The sequence below is a fragment of the Balaenoptera borealis genome (assembly GCF_965194805.1).
Source record: "Balaenoptera borealis genome assembly, chromosome: 10".
Classification (NCBI taxonomy): Eukaryota; Metazoa; Chordata; class Mammalia; order Artiodactyla; family Balaenopteridae; genus Balaenoptera; species Balaenoptera borealis.
In genome coordinates this window covers 69,873,141-69,895,888 of record NC_138874.1, presented here as the reverse complement: position 1 = coordinate 69,895,888, position 22,748 = coordinate 69,873,141, and the positions used below count along the sequence as shown (strand labels likewise).

Sequence of the window (22,748 nt, the reverse complement as noted above, 5' to 3'; positions counted from 1 at the left end):
GTCAGGCCCTAGTCACCTGCTTTCAGTTGCCATTATCACAGACTTCCTGGGTATCTCACAATATTCACTGTGAAAATAAAAAACACCCCAAGTCTTACACCAAAATATAGGCTCTTAGAAGTATGCTTTTAGCTTTTTTAAAAAATAAGACATTTTGGGGGGTGGAGGGTGGGGGAATTTGAGATATAGTTAACAATTATTTTGGCAAGATAGCAACAAAAACCAAAAAAGTATAAGCTGTGTCCAAATGCAGAAGTCATCAAAGAACCAGTTTATCAGGGGAAAAATCCACACTGAACAAAACATACAGTATGTCTAAATATTTTGAAATTGTAATTTGAATCAAGAGTAAATGCTGAAAAATTATGCTCAGTTTTTGCTAGAGATTAAGTGTACCTTTTCCTGCTTCCCCCAAATAAAATCGTAGAGCTTACTAATCACTCCCCAGAGTTTCAGTTTTCTCTCAGTATAAAGCAAGAGCTACATACACATAATAAAAAGTTTATATGTTAATGTAATAATTCCTCTGGCTCATCCAACGTGCAATGCACATGACTTCAAAGACTACAATGTGGGGCAAGTATAGAAGAAATGGAAAAAAAACAATTCAAGTTTCAAAACCTGTTCTTAAAATTATTTATAGGACACTCAGGTCATTTTTAACTTCTCAGTAAGATAAAGGTGTTGCACTGTCATTTGACTATCAGTCCACCTTGGCATGGGAAGAATGTACATTACCAGATGCCAATCTGAGGGACTAGAAATAAGACTTAAAAGTACTACATTTCTTAATGATTAAGGTGTTGATAAGTTTATGTTCACGTTCTGCTGAGACCTCTTTATAGTCTCAGCACCTAACAACATCTAACAGGCTCCAATAATCCTATCAGATTAAATGATGGTGCAACATTTTTTAAAGGAGCCAATTATTTCAGCTTACTTAAATCATTCAGAGCCAAAAATCTGAAGAATGACCAAAATCAAATCTTTATTTTTATAACTGTATAAATGTGATCCGAATGTGTCCACCACTAAATTTTCAAAAAGAAACATGCTGTAAATAAGCAAACTGCATCTGCTCACTGATATGTGTATGGACTCCCTAGATGTCCTGTTGGGTTTAAATACAGACCACTCACAGCAATACATTTTTAGTAGAAAGTGTAGCATGACGTTAAGCCATTTTAGCTTTTGCACATACATGTTGCACTTTTGGCTGATGATGCAGAAAGATTCTCAGCATTACACTGTTAAGCTGGGCTGCACCCACCCCTTTAAATGGCATCAATATCAATGTCATCGTCCTTGTTGTCAGACTTTACAGCTTCAACTTTCGGTACAATGGCAGTCTTTGAATACACCACCTCAATATTCTCATCTTCATCATCATCTTCACCACTGGAAGATTCTTCCTCTGCTTCCTTCAGCCATTTTGTAAAAGGTTCCGCTTTGACATGAATCTCTTTGGCAAGTTCTTTTAAGACATATTTCTTAGAAGCCTTTTCTGACCAGCTAATGATGACTTCTTCCTCCAAAAGGTCTGCATCATACATCTCCTTCAAGCTATGTGGAATCTTGGAGCTGAGCTGAGCTTGATGCATTGCTACCACACACTCCAAGCCATGAAGAAGGTACCGTTGAGCTTTTTTGTTGTTGTGACAAAATCGTAAGAAATGGCGCCTGTATTTCTTAATTTGTTCTGATTTTCTCATTAAAAAGAACTTCAGTCAAAACAAGAGGGCCCATGGCTTTTACATCCAGTCTTTCTGCTTCACCTACAATTTGTCAGATGAGTCAATAACACCCTCTTCTTTCTTTTTCTTAACAAAATCAAACAGGATATTGACACGCTCTTCAGCAGTCCTTTCCAAATCATCACTGAGGGTTAAAACTTTCGCATGGTCACTGATTTCGTCCATTCTTCGCCTTTGAGCTTCCTCTGTTGTATCCTCCCCCCAATCATCATCTTCCTCTTCTTCCACAGCATGCAGAGGACTGATTTCATTGGGGGGGGGGGTGTCTCACTGCTGGACACGGAGCCATTTTCCTTGTCTTTGCCCTATTTTTCTTTTCCTTCTCTTTCTTTCCTGTACCACTGTCACTATTCTCAGGTGGGTTTTTGAGAATGAATGTGCAGAGTTTATGATGTGTGTCAAGCATGCCTCGATAGCCACAGGCTTTATAAGAATTACCTATTGTTTGTTTCTTTGGATTGACGTGCAGATCTGTTTCAGGATTCACACTCAGGACAGAGAACAAATTTTTTAATGAATCCATCCAACATGTCTTGCAGCTTATTCGCCTCATGAGATCCACTGACAATGTAACGGTCATTCTTAACATCAAACTGGGCCTGTGCTCCCAGTTCACAACCAAAATATTCGGTGGGATACATTGGAGGCCGATTAAGCACTTTGGCTATGTCAACCATGTTGACTATAACTGTCTTGATTCCATTTCCTTTGCCCTCAACCTTAGCAATCAGACGGGGCATCTTGTAGCGATAGAACTGGTCTGACACGCTATGGTTGACGATGACAGACATTTTGGCTTATTAGCGGCTTTATCAATAAGATGAAGAGATCTTTGATTGCAACTTTTTGGTATCCTCTGTCTGGAGAAGAAGGGATGACATAAACGACTGCAAGAGTTCTCGGTCTCTGACATGAAAAATTTTTCGCCACTGAGGCTGTAAGCTTCTTGCTTGTATGCTATGTTTCCCCAATACAGGTACCAGTGGCTGCGCAACAGCTCGTTTTCGTCAAAGACATAAACCCAACGCTGCTCGCCGGGGACTGGGATGAAGTGAGGCACGCGTGAATCCGAGTCCGAGGAGTGGCGGCGGAGGCAGCAGCGGCAGCGCCGCAAGCAGCGGGGAGGGGCTGTCCCAGCGACGTCCGGGGTCCACACCCTTCAGTGCCTGGGGCCTGGCGACCTGGCGCGGAGAGAAGGCGCAGTGAACCGCGGGTGTCGGGGCGCCTTCCCCACCAACCAGTGGCCCGCAGGGGTCGAGGAGGTGGGGAGAATGGGGGATGGGGCACGGGGCTCCCGCCCCTCCACCGGACTCCTATTCATTTAAATTTATGAATAAATTTAACCAAGGACGTGAAAGACCTGCACTTGGAAAACTTCAAGACATTGATGAAGAAATTGAAAAAGACACAAATAAATGGAAAGATATCCTGTTCTAATGGAATAGAAGAATTAACGTTAAGATTTCCATTCTACCCAAAGCAATGTACATAGTGAATGCAATCCCTACCAAATTCCAATGGTACTTTTTACAGAAACAGAGCAAATCATCCTAATATTTGTATGGAACCACAAAGGACCCCAATTAGCCAAAGCGATCCTCAGAGAGGAGAACAGGCCAGAGGCATCTCGCTCCTTGATGTCACACTACAGCATGAAGCCACAGTCACCAAAAGTGTGGACCTGGCACAAAACAGGCACGTGGGCAACAGGAACAGAACAGAGGGCCCAGAATTAAACCCACGCAGATGGGGTCAGTTAATTTATGACAAACGGGCCAAGGACACACCAAGGGGAAGGACAGTCCCCACAATAAGCAGTGCTGGGAAAAATGGACATCACGTAGGTCATGCCGGTTACACTGCCCACAAAACTGACGAAAACCCAGTTTTCAACATGAAGCCCTTCCTGGGTCGTATGAAGACGGACCGCACCTCAGAAGTCAGTCACACACAGGAAGCTTCTCCTCATTGTTCTCTCACCTTTTCCTCCCCGGTCACCAGGAAACCCAGCTCCGGTCTGCATGGACGCAGTCCTGTGTTGTTCTGAAGCCAAAAGCCAGCGAGCCCTAAGGAGACTGAGCTGCTGTTGGCAGAGACACTGACCCGAGGCATCCCAGGCCCAAGCGGTGCCTGAGGAAACAGAATTCCTTTCAGCTGCGCAGAGCCAAGTACCAGGTGGAATGTGCATGCGCCGTGGGTCAGCGAGGCAGGCTTGGCCCCCCTGTGGACAGTCCCAGAACTGCAGGCCGTGCCTCACTCACAGTTCACCGGTGACAGCGCTCCCTGCAGGCAGAACTGCTGAATCCATTAAACTGTGGAAATTCAAACTGAAATGGAGATAACACCCCACAACTTTCTTAAAAATAGTTAAGGAACAATTAATTGGAAACCGCATGGAATGAAATGAACGTAGATGCAAACTTAACAACTTACACAAAATTCACTCAAAATTATTAATAGAAAAATTTTAAATACAAAACTATTCAAAATTATAGAAGAAAACACAGAAGAAAACTGACAGGAGCTTGGGTTTGGTCACATAGATCATGAGCTCCAAGTTTTAACAAAAAACACAAAAAGGCAATCTACAAAGAAAAACAAGGGACATCATGGACTTCGTAAAATTAAAGATTTCTACTCTGTGAAAGGCCTTATTCAGAAAATCAGAAGACAAGCCACAGACTGAGAAAAATATTTGTAAACACATATCTAACAAAGGATTTGTTTCAAAATATACAAAGAACTCTAACACAAACAACCCCATTAAAAATAGGGAAAGCTCTGCATAAACACCTGATCAAAGAATTACACAGATGGTACACAAAACCATGCCCATGACCAGGGGCAGAGAAACAATGGTCCAGCTCAAGTCCCTAAGTCATGTGTGACCCTAGGCTAGTCCTGTCCTTCCTGGAGGCCTCAGAGAGATGGAGAGGGAGGAAGGGAAAGAGGGCCAGTTACGCTTAAACCTAACTCTAACCCTGAACACTCTCGCCACTTCGTTCGAAGGTCTAGGAAGTCCTAGCCATACTAATTAGATGAGAAAAAGAAATAAAAGGAATCTAATGGCAGACGAAAAAGTAAAACTGTCACTGCTTGTAGATGACATGATACTCTGTAGAAGAGCCTGAAGAAGACACCCCAAAACAGATAGGACCCATTGGAAAATTCAGTTAAGTTGCAGGATAGAAAATTAATCTACAGAAATCGGTTGCATTTCTATACACTCACAACAAACTATCAGAATGAGAAATTAAGAAAACAACTCCACTGACAATAACATTAACAAAAATAAAATGCCTAAGGGTTACATCTAAACCAGGTGGTAAAAGACCTGTACTCAGAAAACTGGAAGACCTTGATGAAGGAAATTGAAGACCACACAAACAAATGGAAAAATATGCTGTGCTAATGGATTTGAACAATTCGTATTGTTAAAATGATTCCACACCTCACAGCAATCTAAAGATTCAATACCATTCCTATCCTATCAAAATACCAATGGGATCATTTGGAGAACTAAAACAAAGAATTCTTAAATGTGTATGGAAACATAAAAGAACCGGAAAAGTCAATACAACCTTAAGAGAAGCACAAACCTGGACATATTATGCTCCCTGATTTCAAACTATACTACAAACCTAGAATCATCAGAACAATATGGTATTGGCACCAAAGAAACACACATAGATCCATGGAACAGAACTGAAAGCACAGAAATAAACCCACACTTTATGGTCAGTTCATCTATGACAGAGGAGGTGAGAATATACAATGGGGAAAAGATAGCCTCTTCAATAACAGTGTTGGGAAAACTGGACAGCTACATGCACGAGAATCAAACTGGAATCCTTTCTCATACCATCTATAAAAACCTCAAAATGAATCAAATACTTCAATGTAAGACCTGAAGCCATAAGATTCCTAGAAGAAAACATATGCAGTATGCTCTCTGACATCAGACTTAGCAATATTTTTGGGATCTGTCTCCTTAAGGGAAACAAAAGCAAAAGCCAATGGGACTCCATCCAACTGAAAAGCTTTCCAACAGCAAAGGAAACCATCCACAAAATGAAAAGGCAGCTTACTGAATGTGAGAAAATATTTGCAAACAATATATCTGGTAAGGGGTTCATATCCAGAATAGACCAAAAACTCACACAACTCAACCTCCAAAAAACAAAAACCAATTAAAAAATTGGCAGAAGATCAAGCATTTTTCCAAAGAATATATACAGATGGCCAACAGACACATGAAAGGATAAACAATATCACTTATCGTCACGGAAATGCACACCCAAACCACAATGAGATTATCACCTCACACCTGAAAGAATGGCTATCATCCAAAAGACAACAAATAACAAGTACTGGCAAAGATGTGGAGAAAAGGGAACCCTCATGCATTTTGTTGGGAATGTTCATTGGTACAGCCACTATGGAAAACAGTATGGAGGTTCCTCAAAAAATTAAAAGTAGCACTACCATATGATGCAGGAATTACACCAGGCCACCACTCTGATTCCACCCAGGTAACCCTATGTCCCCTCCTTGTATGTGTGGACATAGGGGGTTTATGTGGAGTGGGTCTACTTCAAGCAAGAGCAGGTCCGAAGCCTGGTGGGCTGGTCATATCCACACCCCAGGTCAAAGCTGGCTGTGTGGGATGTGGAGAGCTGGGGCAGCACCCTTTTGCTTGAGGTTTATCCCAAGCCCTCTAGAGGCATCTCTTTCCTCCCAGGTGGATATCTGAGCAGACACAGGTCTGTGCCTGATCTGGAAGCAGAAGATCTAGTGGGCAGAAGAAACAGCAATAAGATAAAGGCCTGGCAGGGCTCTGATACATCCAGGCCAGGCTGGCTGCTGGTCACTGTCATTGCAGAGCCCCACCCCACAGAGCCACGAGGAGCTTGTTGATGGTGATACTTAATCCATCTCCCCAAGTGAGTGGCCACTGCACCACACTGCCAAAGAGGGCCAACGCAGCCTCCTGGTGAGTGTGTCCACGGAGGGTTCTCCAGAACCAGGACCCAGAGGTGAATGGGAAAGGCCTCCTGCCCGCATACCACCCAAGCCATTCTCCAGCATCCCATCCTGGGCTTACGTGCAGCTCAGCACATCCAGCTCTGACCTGGAACACTATGTCAACCTTCCCCTGAGTCAGCTGGAGGACCTGGAGCCCACCAAGGCAGAGACCAAAGGTGAGAAGGCTGGGGGTGGGTGCATGTGAGTGTGTGAGAGGGGTGAGTTCTGGGCCACACAGGAAGGAGTACCCAGAGGCTGGTGTTGGGCCAGGAGCAAAGACTGGCCCCAGACCACCCATCTGGTGGACTGCAGTCTGAGAAGTTCCTGGGCTGGGACTTCTCTGGAAGGCTCTGGGAAGATTTCTGTCCTTGGAAAAGGACATGGAAAGGCAGGCATGTGGGTAATCTTTTCTTCTTTCACAGCTCCAGCCGGAGACCCAGAGCCAGGTCAAAATTCACCACCCCTGCAGGGAGAGCATGCACCAGCTCTTGCAGGAGACCCAAAGCCATTTCAGAAACCACCACACACCCAGGGAGAGCTGGCTCTGCAACCACCACTGCTGTCAACTCCTGATCTACACCATCAACCCACTCCCCCACCCAAAATTTACTTTCCTTCCCCTGTAGTCATTTGTGTTTGTGTGTTTTGTAATTTTATTTTTTTCCCCACATTCATGGCATCCCATCCTTTGTTTTACGTGTGAAATGATAAAATTTAAACTTTTTCTATTTTAAATTGTGCAATTAAGTATTCACAACGCTGTGCAAATATCACCACTGAATAGTTTCAGACTATTTAATTCCCCCCAAATAAAACCCTGTATCCAAAGCACACACTCCCCATTCTTCCCTTCCCCAGCCTCTCACAACCCCTAATCCTCTTCCTTTACCTGTTTCTTTACCTATTCTGGATGTTTCCTATAAATGAAACTATACAAAAGGTGACTTTTTGTGTCTGCCCACATATTTTAAGAGGGGACTAGTGAATTTTTATTTTTTTTAAATCTGAAATAGCATTTTTGTTATTTGAAAGGGAAATCCAGATGGATTAAAGATGAGAGGTATAAAACGAAGCCCTTTTAGTAAATATATGCGGAATCTCGGGGTAGACACTGTTCTAAGTGTGACACCTAAGCCGGAAGACAGAAGGGAAATGCTTACCTCCTCCTGTGGCATTAGTCTAAAACCATGGATTTTTACGACCCAACAAGTAAATCATGATATATTCAAATACAGTTATTTACGATATGGGAATGTCATAGGGTGGAATAGAGAATGTGACAAATAATCTGATTTAGAAATGTATGAAAAAAACTCACTGTTAGTGGTGGGGCAAAAGGTACTTGACCTAGTTAACTATGGAAAAGAATGGAATCTGTAGAACAAAGGCAAACTGTGCCATACGTAAATACTGGACTCTATAAGTTCTTTCCATGGTGTTAGTAGCTAACAATACTGAAACTACTATATCTGTACTAAGCTGGAATGGAGCAAGCAATAAATTCAATGAATGACAAATATTGGAAGCCAGGTTTCTTACCATTGGAGTGGGAAGTTACAGATCAGCAAAGGCAGATGGTTACAATACTCATGTAATAATGGACAGATTACATTTCCTCAACTTTAAAAAATTTTGTGCATCAAAAGGTGCTATCAGAAAGTGAAAACACAACCCACAGAATGGAAGAAAATATGTGCACATGATATATCTGACAGGAGTCTGTCCTTCAGAATACATCAAGAACTTTTACAAATCTTCCACAAAAAGACAACCCAAATTTTAAAATGGAAAAGGACTTGAACACACCTTTCACCAGACAAGAAACATAGATGGTCAACAAGCACATAAAAAGATGTGTACAAAGATAAAAAGAAACCCACAAGATGGAATTATGTCAGAGGAAAGCATGAGCCAATAGAAAGAGCTCTCAATAGCCAAAGCAGGAATGAATTGAGCAGCCAAATACTGCACTGCTGGATTATGACCAAAAGCTTAAAATAACTTTCTGGGTGGGGTGTCCACGCTGGTAAAAAGAAATGATTAGATAGTGTTTTGTTGTTTTTTAATGAGTACTGTTGAATAGAAATCTCCTACGTTTAAGTATTCCAAATAGCTGATGTAGATATTCAGCCATTCATTAAGGAGGTGGGGCTAACTCCCCTCTCCTGAAGTGTGAGTGCCGCATAGTGACTTCATCCTGAAGAATACGCAAAGTATGGACTTGGGGGAAAAGTAACTTCACAGTGCGGAAGATATGACAAAAACTACCTCAGCCAGGAGGGCAAAGTTAACATGAACAGTGTTGCTTTGATGTATGTTCCTATGATATAAAGTAATGAGAAAGCACTTTACCTCTGTGATATGCTTCCTTAAAACCCATGACCCCATTCTAATCACAAGAAAAACGTCAAGTAAATCCCAGTGCAGGACAGTCTACAAAATACCTGACTAGTCCTCCTCAACACTACCTAGGTCATTGAGAGAAGGATAGTGTGAGAAAATGTCAAAGCCAGAAAGATCCTAAAGTGACACGATGACTCAATGCCATGTGATACCCTGGATGGGATCCTAGGACAGAAAAAAGGGAGAACGAAGGGAACCCAAATAAAATATGGATTTTAGTTAGTAGTAAGGTAGCCATATTTGTTCATTAACTGTGACAATTCTGTAGAAAACGAATGAAAGGTGAAATTAAAGGTCAAATACAACAAGCTATTGCATCAAACTATAAATCTAGGATAAAACAGTGATTTCCTAACACTATACAAACAAAATGAACCGTAAAATATGGAAAATACAAGCAGACCAATTAACCATGCTATGACCCTTTCTCCCTGCTAGTTCTCCTCTCGTTGTTCTGGGGTTTTCCTCTCCTGGGGCATGGAAGAACAGGGAGAGAGTTGTTTGGCAGCTCCCCTTAGATCTGACCCCACTCAGTGTCTTCATCTTCCCCAGACATGCCCCATCCAATGAGGACACCATGCCAGAAGGAGTCTCAGGAATCACTGATCCTGATGAGTCAGGACTTTTTGGATTACAAGGGACTAGACATACTTACTCAAGTAAAATAAATTAACATTATTTTAAATGATAGAAATAAATTAATACAAGAGACAAGTTGAAGAGTGGGTTTGGAGGTGTCAGGTCCAATGGTTCACGTTCTTGTAGTATGACCTGGTCCCTCTCCAAACATCAGTCCTGCTGAATGCCTTGGGGTGGTCCCATTCACGGGCACAGTCTCTCTCACTGCATCCAGGGCCACCAGCAACTCCAAGATGACACCCACACAACACCCATTCTACTAGGAAGGGTTTCTCCTTCCCTAGGGTTCTATGAAAACTCATGACTTTGAATGCCTTTGGCCTGGCTTGGGTCACATTCTCACCCTTGAACCAATCACAGCAAGCAGAGGATGAAAACTGGGATTGGCTAGATGTGGATCATATACCCATCTTCTAGGTGAGTGGAATATAAGGTCAGCCCCCTGAAACTGTTTGGACTGGAAGCAGGTGAGATGTAGTTCCAAAAGGAAAGCTGAGGTGCTGCAGTTGGACATGAGGACAGATGCTGGCTCAGCAAAAGCGGCAGATTCCATATCACTGACAGTCCACTGCATGGCACAGAATCGGAAGCACAAAGTAGTAAGGGATTCACTTAGGGTCAGGGGCTGTAGCCACCCATCCGCTGCTCCCGCTATCCTCCCATGACAGCAGAAAGTTCTTCCATTTGCTGAAAAGCAAGGTTGATGATGATGGTAAACACAAGGATCCTGCCTTGGTCACCGGGTCCTTGCATCACAGGGACTGGCCCAGAATAGCCTATGTGCTCTCAGAAGGCACACGGACCTCGTTCTTGTTCCCGAGAGGTGGTTGCCCAGGATGCATATGCCTGCCCCCGGCCACATTATTCACCCATCCCCGAAGAACAATATTGCTCACTTTTCCAGTCTCTTCTCCTGCCTTTACAAAGAGCAGGTACCAAATGCTAGGGTGGTAAAGAAATTATTGCTCAATGAAGTACTGGGAGGCTCAAGGATTATTCAGTACCATGGAATTCATAATCAGCAGGCTTTCCAAAGGCCACATGGGTGTGTATATGACTCTCTAATAACATGCAGCCCCTGTGAAACTGCCTCTTGGGAGGCCCAGCTGCTCCCATAGCTTTGATTCTTAACGAGTATGAATGTCAAAAGTTTGTAACAACTGGAAGGCCAAAGGACTGCAGGGCCACAGTCTTCTGTATGGTTTTTGTGGCCAGGGCCACATTCAACATTTGGAGGGTTATTACCTCTCTCGGCAGGCTAAGAGGCTGTGAGGGAGAGGGCCCTTTTCTCAACCACATGGATGTTGGGAACATAAACATGCCAAGGGGCTGTCTATGCTGCCCAGGTGGTTGTTCAATTGCCCAGCGGCAGGTGCAGCTCAGTAACTGGCCACAGGGGCTTGACAGGGCCCAGGCTGGGCTGAGCTGGAGAACCACAGATGCCTGCCTGGATGGTCAGAGGTCAAGGGTTATCCTGTCTGAGACTTGATTTTCTACTGATGCCCGCTCAGATGGGACAAAGGATTCATGAAGTCCCAGAAGGGCCCCAGCTGCCCTCAAGAAGGCAGCACCTGAGGGTCAGCCAGTCACTGCACCCAGTCCTGTGTAAATCTGCACATCTTCAGAGTGCCCTCGTGTCAGAGCTGTGCTGGAACCTGGGACTGCCCAGGCAGAGTGGGGCTGGCACCACCCCTTTCAGGCAGGAGGGAGGGAAGAGAGAAACCCTACATGACTTCTGATGGCCTCCACAGCCCCTGACTGAGATTGAGGTCGATTTGAAACAGAGACAGTAAGTACAGACATTTCATTCGTCTCCCAAGAGCCCAGGACTGAGGGGAAGACAAACAATGATACAGCTCACCTACCTGACTCATGTGTGACCTTGGGAGAATTCTGTCCATCCTGGAGGCTTCAGAGAGATGGAGAGGGACAAGGAGGGTGAGAACAGGTTATCCTTTAACCTAACTCTAACCCTCACCCTAACCCTAACATCCTAACCTATAACCCTAACCCTTTATCCTATTACCCTAAACCTAACAATCCTAACCTTGGATCCTAGACCCTCGATCCTGACACCTCAACTCTAATCCCTGACCCTTTAACCATCACCCTAAACCCTGACACTGACTCTAAGCACAGACCTTAACCCTAGCAAAGTGGATGCCAAGGGATGACTCTATAATCTCTAAAATAAACCAAGGGAATAAATCCTCATGACCTTGCATTTAGCAGTGGTTTCTTCGATCTGACATCAAAGCTTAAGCAATGAATAAAATATAGATACACTGGGTTTCCTCAAAGTTAATAATTTTATCACATCAAAGCTGCTATCCAGAAAGTAAGACAGTCCACAGAATGGAAGAAAATATTTGCACATGATATATCTAATAAGAGTCTGTTATCCAGAACATATCAAGAAACTCATCAACAGAAACACAAAGAACTCAATTTTTAAAATGCACAAAGGACTTGATCAGACTCTTCTCCAGACAAGACATGCAAATGGTCAACAAGGACATGAAAAGATGTCAAACATCAGTAGTCATGATGGAAATGCAAATTCGTACCATAATGCAATACCCCTTCAAACACACAATTGTTATAGTCAAGAAAAATTAAAAATAATGAATATTGGCAACAATGTAGAGCAAATGGAACTTTTAAACATTGTGGAAATGTAAAATGGTGCAGCCTACGTGAACAATACTTTGACATTTCTTCAAAAACATAAGTGTACTGGGTTGGCCAAAAAGTGCCTTCAGTTTTTAAGTAAAAATAAAAGACACGTTTTTCATTTTCACCAAGAACTTTATTGAACAACATATTTACCCTTTTGTTTCACTAGCTTCTGCCCTTTTTCAGGCAACCTCATAATTCTATCTTCCCAAAACTTTTTATCTTTTTCAGCAAAGAACTGTTCCTGGTGCCTTTTACAGTCTTCCACGGAATTGAAATTTTTTCCATCAAGAGAATTTTGTAAAGACCAAAATAAATGGCAATCTGAAGGTGAAATGTCTGGTGAATATGGCAGATGAATCAGAACTTCCCAGCCAAGCTGTAACAGTTTTTGCCTGGTCATCAAAGAAACATGAGGTCTTGCATTATCTTGATGGAAGATTATACATTTTCTATTGACTAATTCCGGACGCTTTTCATCCAGCGCTGCTTTCAGTTGGTCTAACTGGGAGCAGTATTTGTTGGAATTAATCATTTGGTTTTCCGGAAGGAGCTCATAATCGAGGACTCCCTTCCAATCCCACCATATACACAACATCACCTTCTTTGGATGAAGACCGGCCTTTGGTGTGGTTGGTGGTGGTTCATTTCGCTTGCCCCACAATCTCTTCCATTCCACATTATTGTACAGTTTTCACTTTTCATCACCTGTCACTGTCTGTTCAAAATGGAACGTTTTCATTGCATTTAAGTAGAGAATCGCATGCGGAAATTCGCTTAACTTATGTGGAACCCAAACATCAAAGCAATTAATAAAATCAAGCTGGTGCAAATGATTGTCAGTGCTTGATTTGGATATTTTGAGTATGCTGGTTATCTCCCATGTGGTATAATGTTGATTGTTCTCAATTAATTTCTCCATTTGATTGCTATCAACTTCAACTGGTCTACCCGACCATGGCGCATCACCCAGTGAGAAATCTTCAGCATGAAACTTTGCAAACCACTTTTGACACGTTCAATCAGTCACAGCACAAATCCATACACTGCACAAACCTTTTTTTGCATTTCGGTTGCATTTTTACCTTTCTTGAAATAATAAAGCATAATATGCCAAAAATGTCGCCTTTTTTTCATCTTCAATATTAAAATGGCTATACAAAAATTCACCAACTTTGATAAGTCTTTTGCTAAATGCACGCTGATATGACAGCCGTCACAAAGAATCTCAAAAAATTGTTTTGAATGAAGTTAAAGACAACTAAGGGCTACTTAGAGCCATCTTACGGAAAGAGCCGAACAAACTTTTTGGCCAACCCAATTATTACGATAGGGTTCAACAACTCCACTCCTAGGTACAGACACCAAAGAATTGAAAACAAGTGTTCAAACAAAAACTTGTACACAAATATTCATAGCAGCACTGTTCATAACAGCCAAAAGGTAGAAACATTAAAATGTCCATCAATAGGTGAATAAACAAAATGTGGTACATCCATAAACTACCATATTATTCTGCCATATAAATGAATAGAGTAAAATGGTGCAGCCACTGTGAAAATAATACGGCAGCTCCTTAAAAAGTTACACTCCGAGTTAACATATGATCCATCAATTCCACTTTGGGGCATTTACTCAAAATATTTGAAAGGAGGGACTGGAACAGGTATTTGTACATTCATATTCATAGCAGCATCATTCACAATAACAAAAGGTGGAAGCAACCCAGGTGTCCATTGATGGATAAATGGATAAACAGAATGTGGTATGTACACAAAGGAATATTATTTAGCCTTGAAAACTAAGGAAATTCTGACACATGCTACAATGTGGATGAACCTTGAACTTACTATGCTAAATGAAATAAGTCAGTCACGGAAGAACAAATTCTATGGTTCCACTTACATAAGGTATCTAGGGGAGTCAAATTCAAAGACAGAAGCAATGTGGTTGCAGGAGCTGAGAGGAGTCAGTGTTCAATGGATACAGTTTTACTTGGGGAAAATGAAAAAGTTCAGGAGATGAGTGGTGAGGATATTTTTATAACGATGTAGATGCAGTGAGTGCCACAGAACTGTACACACCAAATGGCTTAAATGGTAAATGTTATGTGTTTTTATTCGCAGTGGAAAAAATGAAGTACTGATACATGCTACAACATGGAGGAACGCTGGCAACACCCTAAGTGAAAGAAGCCATACAGATATCATACTCATCCTGTGTTTTAAATCCATCAAGGTTTTGAACATGAGGGAAAGTCGCAGTCAAGGTTTCAGAAAAAAAAGAAAACTGGGTCACAATGAAAAAGATATTTCCATAGAGTTGGGGCAGGTGGTGAAAGTTGAAGTGGACCTATGGATCAGATTATTATAAGAAATTATAATCCTCCTCATTTGGTGGTTCAAAGTGCTTGTTCCCTGGGAGTGTATCCATGTTTTGGGTAAAACACACTGAAGTGTTTTGTGTGAAGTGGCAAATGTGAGTACTTTGTACTGCTATGGAAAATTTTCTATACATTTGAAATTACTGTAAAATAAACTACTTTTCAAAGCAACTGTGTCAATAAAAGGACAGAAATGTAGAGAAGACAATGATCTTTGTATAGAGGCCAAGCCCTACCCAGATCCTGCTCACCCAAAGTGATGATGTAATTAGCCATTGTAAAATTTCACATGTTTTTAAGGGGCAATGTGGGAAGATTATAATAGTAGCCACCCTATCTTGGGTGTTGTAGCTAAGCTGGATGTGGTAGAAACAGTGGGATTTCTAATTCCAGTTTCCTGTATTAAATCACCAAAAAACTGTCAGAACCAATAAATGAATTCAGTAAAGCTGCAGGATACAAAATCAATACACTAAAAACACTTGTGTTTCTATACACTAATAATGAACCATCAGAGACAGAAATTAAGAAAACAATCCCATTTCCAATAACAACAAAAGAACCAAATACCTAGGAATGAATTTAACCCAAGATGTGAAACAGCTGCACACTGAAAACCTTACAACATCCATGAAGAAATTGAAGATGCAAAGAAATGGAAAGATATCCTGTGCTTATGGATGGAAAGACTTAGTAGTGCTAAAATGTTCATTCTACCCAAAACAGCATACACATTTAATGCACATCCTACCAAAATTCCAATGGAATTTTTCACAGAAGCTGAACAAACAATCCTGACATTTGTATGGAACTACAAAGGACCCTGACCAGCCAAAGGGACCCTGAGAAAGGAGAACAGCAGCTGGAGGAAACTCACTCACTGACTTGAAACCATATCACAAAGCTACAGTAACCAAACAGTGTAGAAATAGCATAAAAAGAGGCATTGGCCACAGGAATGGAATAGAGCCTGGGAAAGAAATCCACACATATGTGGTCAGTTTATGACAAAGCCGCCAAGGACATACACCAGGAAAAGGACAGTCCCCTCAATAAATTGTGTGTGATAGAGAGAAGGGAGAGAATTACTGTGTTGGTTTCTTGGGAACACTTGGAGGACTTTCTGACAGTGGGGATGCAATCTGTTTGTCTTTTCCCTCCTTGGTAAGAAATCTCCGTATGACATGAGCCTCTCTAAGAATCCTCCCTGAATTGAGGCCTGAAGAAATCAGAGATGAGATTCAAGTTGTCTTCACAGACAATATCTCAAGGTTAAGTATAAGTATCACTTCAACAAGGTAATTTAAAGTGCCATTATTGCCCTCCATTCCAAATGTGTAAGAGGGGAAGTGTTGGCAGAGGCCTAGTGTTTAAAGCTGTCTGGTTTGACTGGACATGCTCATTCATCCCCAACTGGCCTCACACGCATTTGAGTTACTGGCGATGACCAAGCTGAATGCAGAGACTCGTCAGCGGGAAGGACACTGACGGAAACTCTGTTACCTGTCCTGTTGGTTTCTCTGTACCTTCTGGTCACTAGGTTGTGTCACTTGCTATGGTGCCTGGGCATCAGGTTTTTAATACAGTTATCACCAGTTGTGAGACTAGGAAGAACAGAAATCAGGCCATTCCATGAAATCTGAAACTGGAGGACAGGGTCACTTTCTTCATTTTCCTGGTTTAACAGGCCAACTAATTGCTGCTCATGACTAACTAGCCCTGTTTTATTATCACACCGGGCAGTCAACTGAGATTTACCCATATATATACTTACACTAGTTCTACCTCAAAGAGCCTTCTTGATCAAACATGTCAACAACTTCACCTCAATCTGGAAATACTGGAAAGGCAGAATAAATTCAGTTTAAGGTGATTTATGTAAATCATTTATTATAGAGAATTCTCTTGGTGGGAAAGGTCAATATTTACCACCCAGTAAAAATAAATACTGATCTGATCTCAAAATCGTGTCTTCTACACACACACACACACACTGGCGTGGGCACACACTCACATGCACACGGGCAGACACAGACCCTCTGCTGAAGTTACCAATAGCTTTTGAGGTCAGTGAAACCCCATGATTACGAGCTTACGCTGTGCAGTGAGCTGGCTCTGGGTTTAAATCCTGCCCCTGGCTGTGGGACAGGGCACAGCTCACTTCAGCTCCCTGCACAGTTTTCCTCGTCTGTTAAACAACACCCACTACAGAAGGGTTAATGTGAGGATCAGATAGAAAGTACCTAATAAACTGGTGCTTCTCAAACTCCAAAGTTCACACAAATCATCTGGGAATCTCGTTACAATGCAGATGCTGATTCAGATGCTCAAGCGGGGCTTGATGTTCTAAGTTCCTAGGTGATGTTACGTTGCCAGTCTATGGACCAGACTTTGCGTAGCAAGGTACATACTGAAACCAAAATCGCTATCCTGTGGTCCTGCCAGCCAAGTAAGAGAAGAAAGCTGAGAAAGGATTTTTTGGTGCCCAGTGTGACCTTGGCATGAACTCAGTTTCTCTAGGTATGGAGAGAATAACACATTTGGGGCCAGGCTTTATTCTGTCCCCTCATGAGCCTCAGCATGACTTAATTTCCATTCTTCTGCCCAGAGTCAGCCAGGGGCCACGGGAACCCACAAAGATGGGGAGTCTCATACCTGCCACAGTCCTGGCAAATCTCCCCCACGGCCACCAAGGCCTTCAGGTACTCGCTGGGCTGGCAGGGCTGGATATAGCGCAGGGAACAGCTGTTACTGGGGTCCCCGGTGGAGGCAGTGGAATCTATAGCTACCTAGAAGAGAAGAGAGGCAAATGAGTGAATTTAAAGTGAATGCATCTTGTAAGAATTGACATCTGCCGTGAGAGAGACACGGCCTGAGGCGGGAAAAGCAGCATATTACACACCCTGCCGATAAGCAGAGTTAGAGAAGAACCTCATTAGCTTTAAAAACTAATTATTAATTTGGTTGAGGCCATTTCTGTAGTCTCCACTCTCCCTCTCCCCCGATGCCCTCTCTTCTCTGTGTCCAAAACGGAACTTGAGATTGACGTACAGGTCAGAAAGCCCAGCCACCGCTGATCCACGACATCACCAGGCACCAAGGGCAATGGTGGAATATCATAATTCACTAAGAAAAGTCTTCTGTGCTCTCCCAGCTGGACGATTCCATCTCCGAAGCCTAGGTAGGCCCCCTTAAAACTAAACTCTGTGTTAAAGATGCGTTCTGTATAACAAAGCCAGTGTTACTTTCATGAGTGGCCGGCTGCAGAGAGATGTGCTGAAGTGGTTATAATAAAATTTCTGCCAGAAGCAGAAAGGCTCTGCTTCTGTGTAAGGCTCCACTCATGTGAAAATTCCTGCCCACCCAGAGAAGATGCATGAATCTAGGGCACTGTCAGTGGCAAGCGGAGAGAAACCTCTGTTTTGCCACCACGTCATCATTATCCTTGAACTTCTTAAATTTTTTGACCTCCAACATCATCATGATCTAAATCATGGTTGACTCATCCAACACTTAACAACAGCAACTACAAAATGCTTAAGCCTGGCGGGTGCTCAAACGGGAAGCAGGATTTCTTCTGATTTTTTAACATCATCACCATTTAAATGAAAGTTAACCTAGTAAAACCCTAGTCATGAACTGTGTGAAAAGCTAGTAGCGGGGGCGGGGGGGGGGGGGAGTAGGGTGGGGAACCTACATGCATTTTGTGAACAAAAAGGAGGTGTAAAGCACTCCAGGATCCACCCATGAGGGCCCAACCAGACAGAGGTCTGGATACATGCAGACAATCCTGGAAAACTCCTCCAAGGAGAACACGTGAGAGGTACTTGAGAGACAGTGGTTTGGAGAAAGCAGACATCTCAGGGCCTCCTGGATTTACCAAGCTCTAATACACACCCACCATTCTCTGCCTTTTTGTCCTAAGGAGAGACACTTAAGAGATCATGGCACCTCACACATGTGTGCATAGTGTTTAAAAGGTAAAAATAGTGCTGGGAAGGCTAGAAGTAAAGCCACCTCTTTCTCTCCTACTGAGGAAAGCATTTTAGAACTCTAGAGAATTCTAGAGAATGCAAGGATGTTATTATGGAAATAACCTTGATTCTGCTCTGATTTATTATTATCACTGCAAGCACTGCAAATCATTGGCAGGTGTTGATACTTAATTATTAATAACGAGTACCTGTGGCTCCCCTCACTTCTGTTTATGATGGCTCTCATCGTGGAGCATCCCCCCCTACCTGTGCTTCTTAATACTGCAGCTGACACCCTGTCCTATGTGTTGATTACCTGATTGTCAAGGGTATCCTGTGATGACAAAAATATGCTGGTGTCTTGATTTAAAACCAGAGAATGAAATCCCATAATATAAAGAGCAGAGGGAAAAACTTCCATAAAGAAAAATGGCAGCTCAAGAAACATAATTGAATATTTTATCCTCCCCAGGCAGGGGCAAGATCTCCAAGCATGCAGGCACCAAGTGGCAGCAACTGAGCCCAGGTGTATCACCTGGATGAGTACCTGTGGTATGGGGAGAAGTGGATGTAACATCTGGATGAGTGTTAATAGATTCTGGCAATAATTTATACTAAAATTAAAGAAAAAAATCATAGGGCTGGGATTAGGGTAAGACAAGAGAGGTGACTAGGGCATAAACTCAGGAAGGCACTCATCTGAGCTGACCCTACACTTGCTCAATCCTGAGAGTGATGCCTCCTTAAATTTTGCATCCTAGGTGCCTTTCTTCACTCTTGTCCTGGTACATCATTTCATTTCTATCAACTCTTCATCCTCAGGCTTGGAATAATTCCCTTATGCTTAACAAACTAGGGCTGGGCAGAGATGATGGTAAGAGGATTGTGATTGAAGATATTAAGGACAGAAAATAAATAGGATTTGGTGACTGTCTGTGAAGTTGGATGCCAGGTAGGGAAAGGGAGCAGCCAGATCTCCTTGGGGATGGAGGAAATTACATAGTGTGACAACTTGAGCTGCCTGTTCCTGGTGGTGGCGCAGCAACATACAAACATGCCTGATGGAGGCTGTGCTTTTCTTCTGCAGGCAGGCCTCTGGGGTTTCCACTCTTCCTGTGGGGATGGCCCCTGTGGTCTGTGACCACAGAGCCTATTCCGACTCAGGAGACACTGATATAACTTTGGTGAAGGGTATGAACTTAAAAATTATCTGATGAAAAAGGAAATAAACCAATGATCCTTATCACTCACTGTTTTCTCTAGTTCCCATTGCTTATAAAAATATTTTTTCATTTCACTAGACAGCAAATGGACAGCCTTAAGTACATGGCAGCTAAAAGATTATTTTTTTTTCCTGGCAAGTGATGGTTTCTGAAGTCTCCCAGATGAGGCTGGAGATAAAATCTGTCTTCAGGAGGTGGCCTTCTACCAAGAATTCCCTGTGTTCTTTAAGTTAGCATTAGTGCAAAGCAAATAGAGCAAAAGGTTAGGTTTATCTTAAAAAGCAATAGGGAGGCCATGAAAGATGAGATTAAATTGAAAATAAAAGCAAACAATGACTGAAAAATGCCAGTTTGTGGAGGAGGCTGCCGACTCCTGGCTTCCTGAATGGGGTAGCCTTGCAGAGCCACTGTTTTCATCTTCTGCTACGAAGTATTTAGGAAAACCTGTGGTCTGGTGTGTGCTCCAATCTGCCCAGCAGGCAGCCCTGGAACAGGCCTCCTTTGCCTCCCCTTCTGGCCAGGAGGCCTTGCTCTTCATTAAGCAGAGCCTTGGAACAGTTTTGCAAAACTTTGTAAAGTAAGAAAGCAAGGGCTTCCCTGGTGGCGCAGTGGTTGAGAGTCTGCCTGCCGGTGCAGGGGACACGGGTTCGAGCCCTGGTCTGGGAAGATCCCACATGCTGCGGAGCAGCTGGGCCCGTGCGCCACAATTACTGAGCCTGCGCGTCTGAAGCCTATGCTCTGCAGCGGGAGAGGCCGCGATAGTGAGAGGCCCGTGCACCGCGATGAAGAGTGGCCCCCACTTGCTGCAACTAGGGAAAGCCCTCACACAGAAACGAAGACCCAACACAGCCATAAATAAATAAATAAATGATTAATTAAAAAAAAAAAAAAAAAAGAAAGCAAGATGCTTGCTCCCTCCATGTCACCAGATCTCCAGTATGGGGAGCTGCTTCCAGAAAAGGCTGGATGCTATCGATGAGTATCCTTCCTTGGACATTTTTAGCTTCTTACATGAAATGAGCCCACGCCTCACATCCCTTCCCTGCCTGTGACAAACAGACCATTTGAGAACCTCCCGGAAGTTTTCTGAGGAAAGCTGCTGTGAACCCATCTCTGCTTAGCTGCCTGATCTCTCTGCCATCAACCTTTGTGATATCACCTGCTACAGGACAGCTTTTAAAGACTTGTATACAATTTGGACCTATACAACGTGCCTTGTAGGTTGAGATGCTGTTTAGTCTGGACCACTTCTTAAATAATAGGTCTAATTCTAGGTCTTTCCTGTTTCCTCAAAACTCCACAGCAGGCAAAGAAATAGGACCCTAGGCAAGGTGGAAAAGACCCTGGAGGTCGCCTGGTTCATTTCCTGGGAAGGGCAAAGCATTCTCTTCTTCAACCCAGGACTCATCCTTATTTCTCAGAGGTCTACACCAGAGTCCATCAGTGTTTAATCTGGGATATAAAATCAGGATTTAAAACTTAAACTGAGACACAGCATGGGCATAGGATGTCCTAAATGTGTTAGGGTCAGAAAAGATTATGTGAGCTCAACCACCAGAGGGCAGACAGCAGAAGCAAGAAAAACTACAATCCTGCAGCCTGTGGACCAAAAAACAACAGTTACAGAAAGATAGACAAGATGAAAAGGCAGAGGGCTATGTACCAGATGAAGGAACAAGAAAAAACCCCAGAAAAACAACTAAATGAAGTGGAGATAGGCAACCTTCCAGAGAAAGAATTCAGAATAATGATAGTGAAGATGATCCAGGACCTCGGAATAAGAATGGAGGCAAAGATTGAGAAGATGCAAGAAATGATTAACAAAGACCTAGAAGAATTAAAGAACAAACAAACAGAGATGACCAATACAATAACTGAAATGAAAACTACACTAGAAGGAATCAATAGCAGAATAACTGAGGCAGAAGAACGGATAAGTGACCTGGAAGACAGAATGGTGGAATTCACTGCTGCGGAACAGACTAAAGAAAAAAGAATGAAAAGAAATGAAGACAGCCTAAGAGACCTCTGGGACAACATTAAACGCAACAACATTCGCATTATAGGGGTCCCAGAAGGAGAAGAGAGAGAGAAAGGACCAGAGAAAATATTTCAAGAGATTATAGTCGAAAACTTCCCTAACATGGGAAAGGAAATAGCCACCCAAGTCCAGGAAGCGCAGAGAGTCCCATACAGGATAAACCCAAGGAGAAACACGCTGAGACACATAGTAATCAAAGTGGCAAAAATTAAAGACAAAGAAAAATTATTGAAAGCAGCAAGGGAAAAACGACAAATAACATACAAGGGAACTCCCATAAGGTTAACAGCTGATTTCTCAGCAGAAACTCTGCAAGCCAGAAGGGAGTGGCATGATATACTTAAAGTGATGAAAGGGAAGAACCTACAACCAAGATTACTCTACCCAGCAAGGATATCATTTAGATTTGATGGAGAAATCAAAAGCTTTAGAGACAAGCAAAAGCTAAGAGAATTCAGCACCACCAAACCAGCTCTACAACAAATGCTAAAGGAACTTCTTTAAGTGGGAAACACAAGAGAAGAAAAGGACCTACAAAAACAAACCCAAAACAATTAAGAAAATGGTCATAGGAACATACATATCGATAATTACCTTAAACGTGAATGGATTAAATGCCCCAACCAAAAG

General features: G+C 42.7%; 1 protein-coding gene and 1 pseudogene across 2 annotated transcripts in view; both read right to left on the bottom strand.

The window, feature by feature from the left end:
* Positions 1-22,748, bottom strand: part of LOC309635354 (uncharacterized protein) — a gene marked incomplete at both ends in the record, with an annotated part of 125,309 nt that overhangs the window by 55,260 nt on the left and 47,301 nt on the right. Inside the window, one exon of the mRNA XM_082406411.1 lies at positions 17,536-17,665. Coding sequence (XP_082262537.1) covers positions 17,536-17,665 — 130 coding nt within the window. The remainder of the gene's footprint in view (positions 1-17,535; positions 17,666-22,748) is intronic.
* Positions 144-6,928, bottom strand: LOC309635979 (eukaryotic translation initiation factor 5 pseudogene; annotated as a pseudogene). Its single transcript has one exon. The product of its transcript is annotated as a eukaryotic translation initiation factor 5 pseudogene (transcript).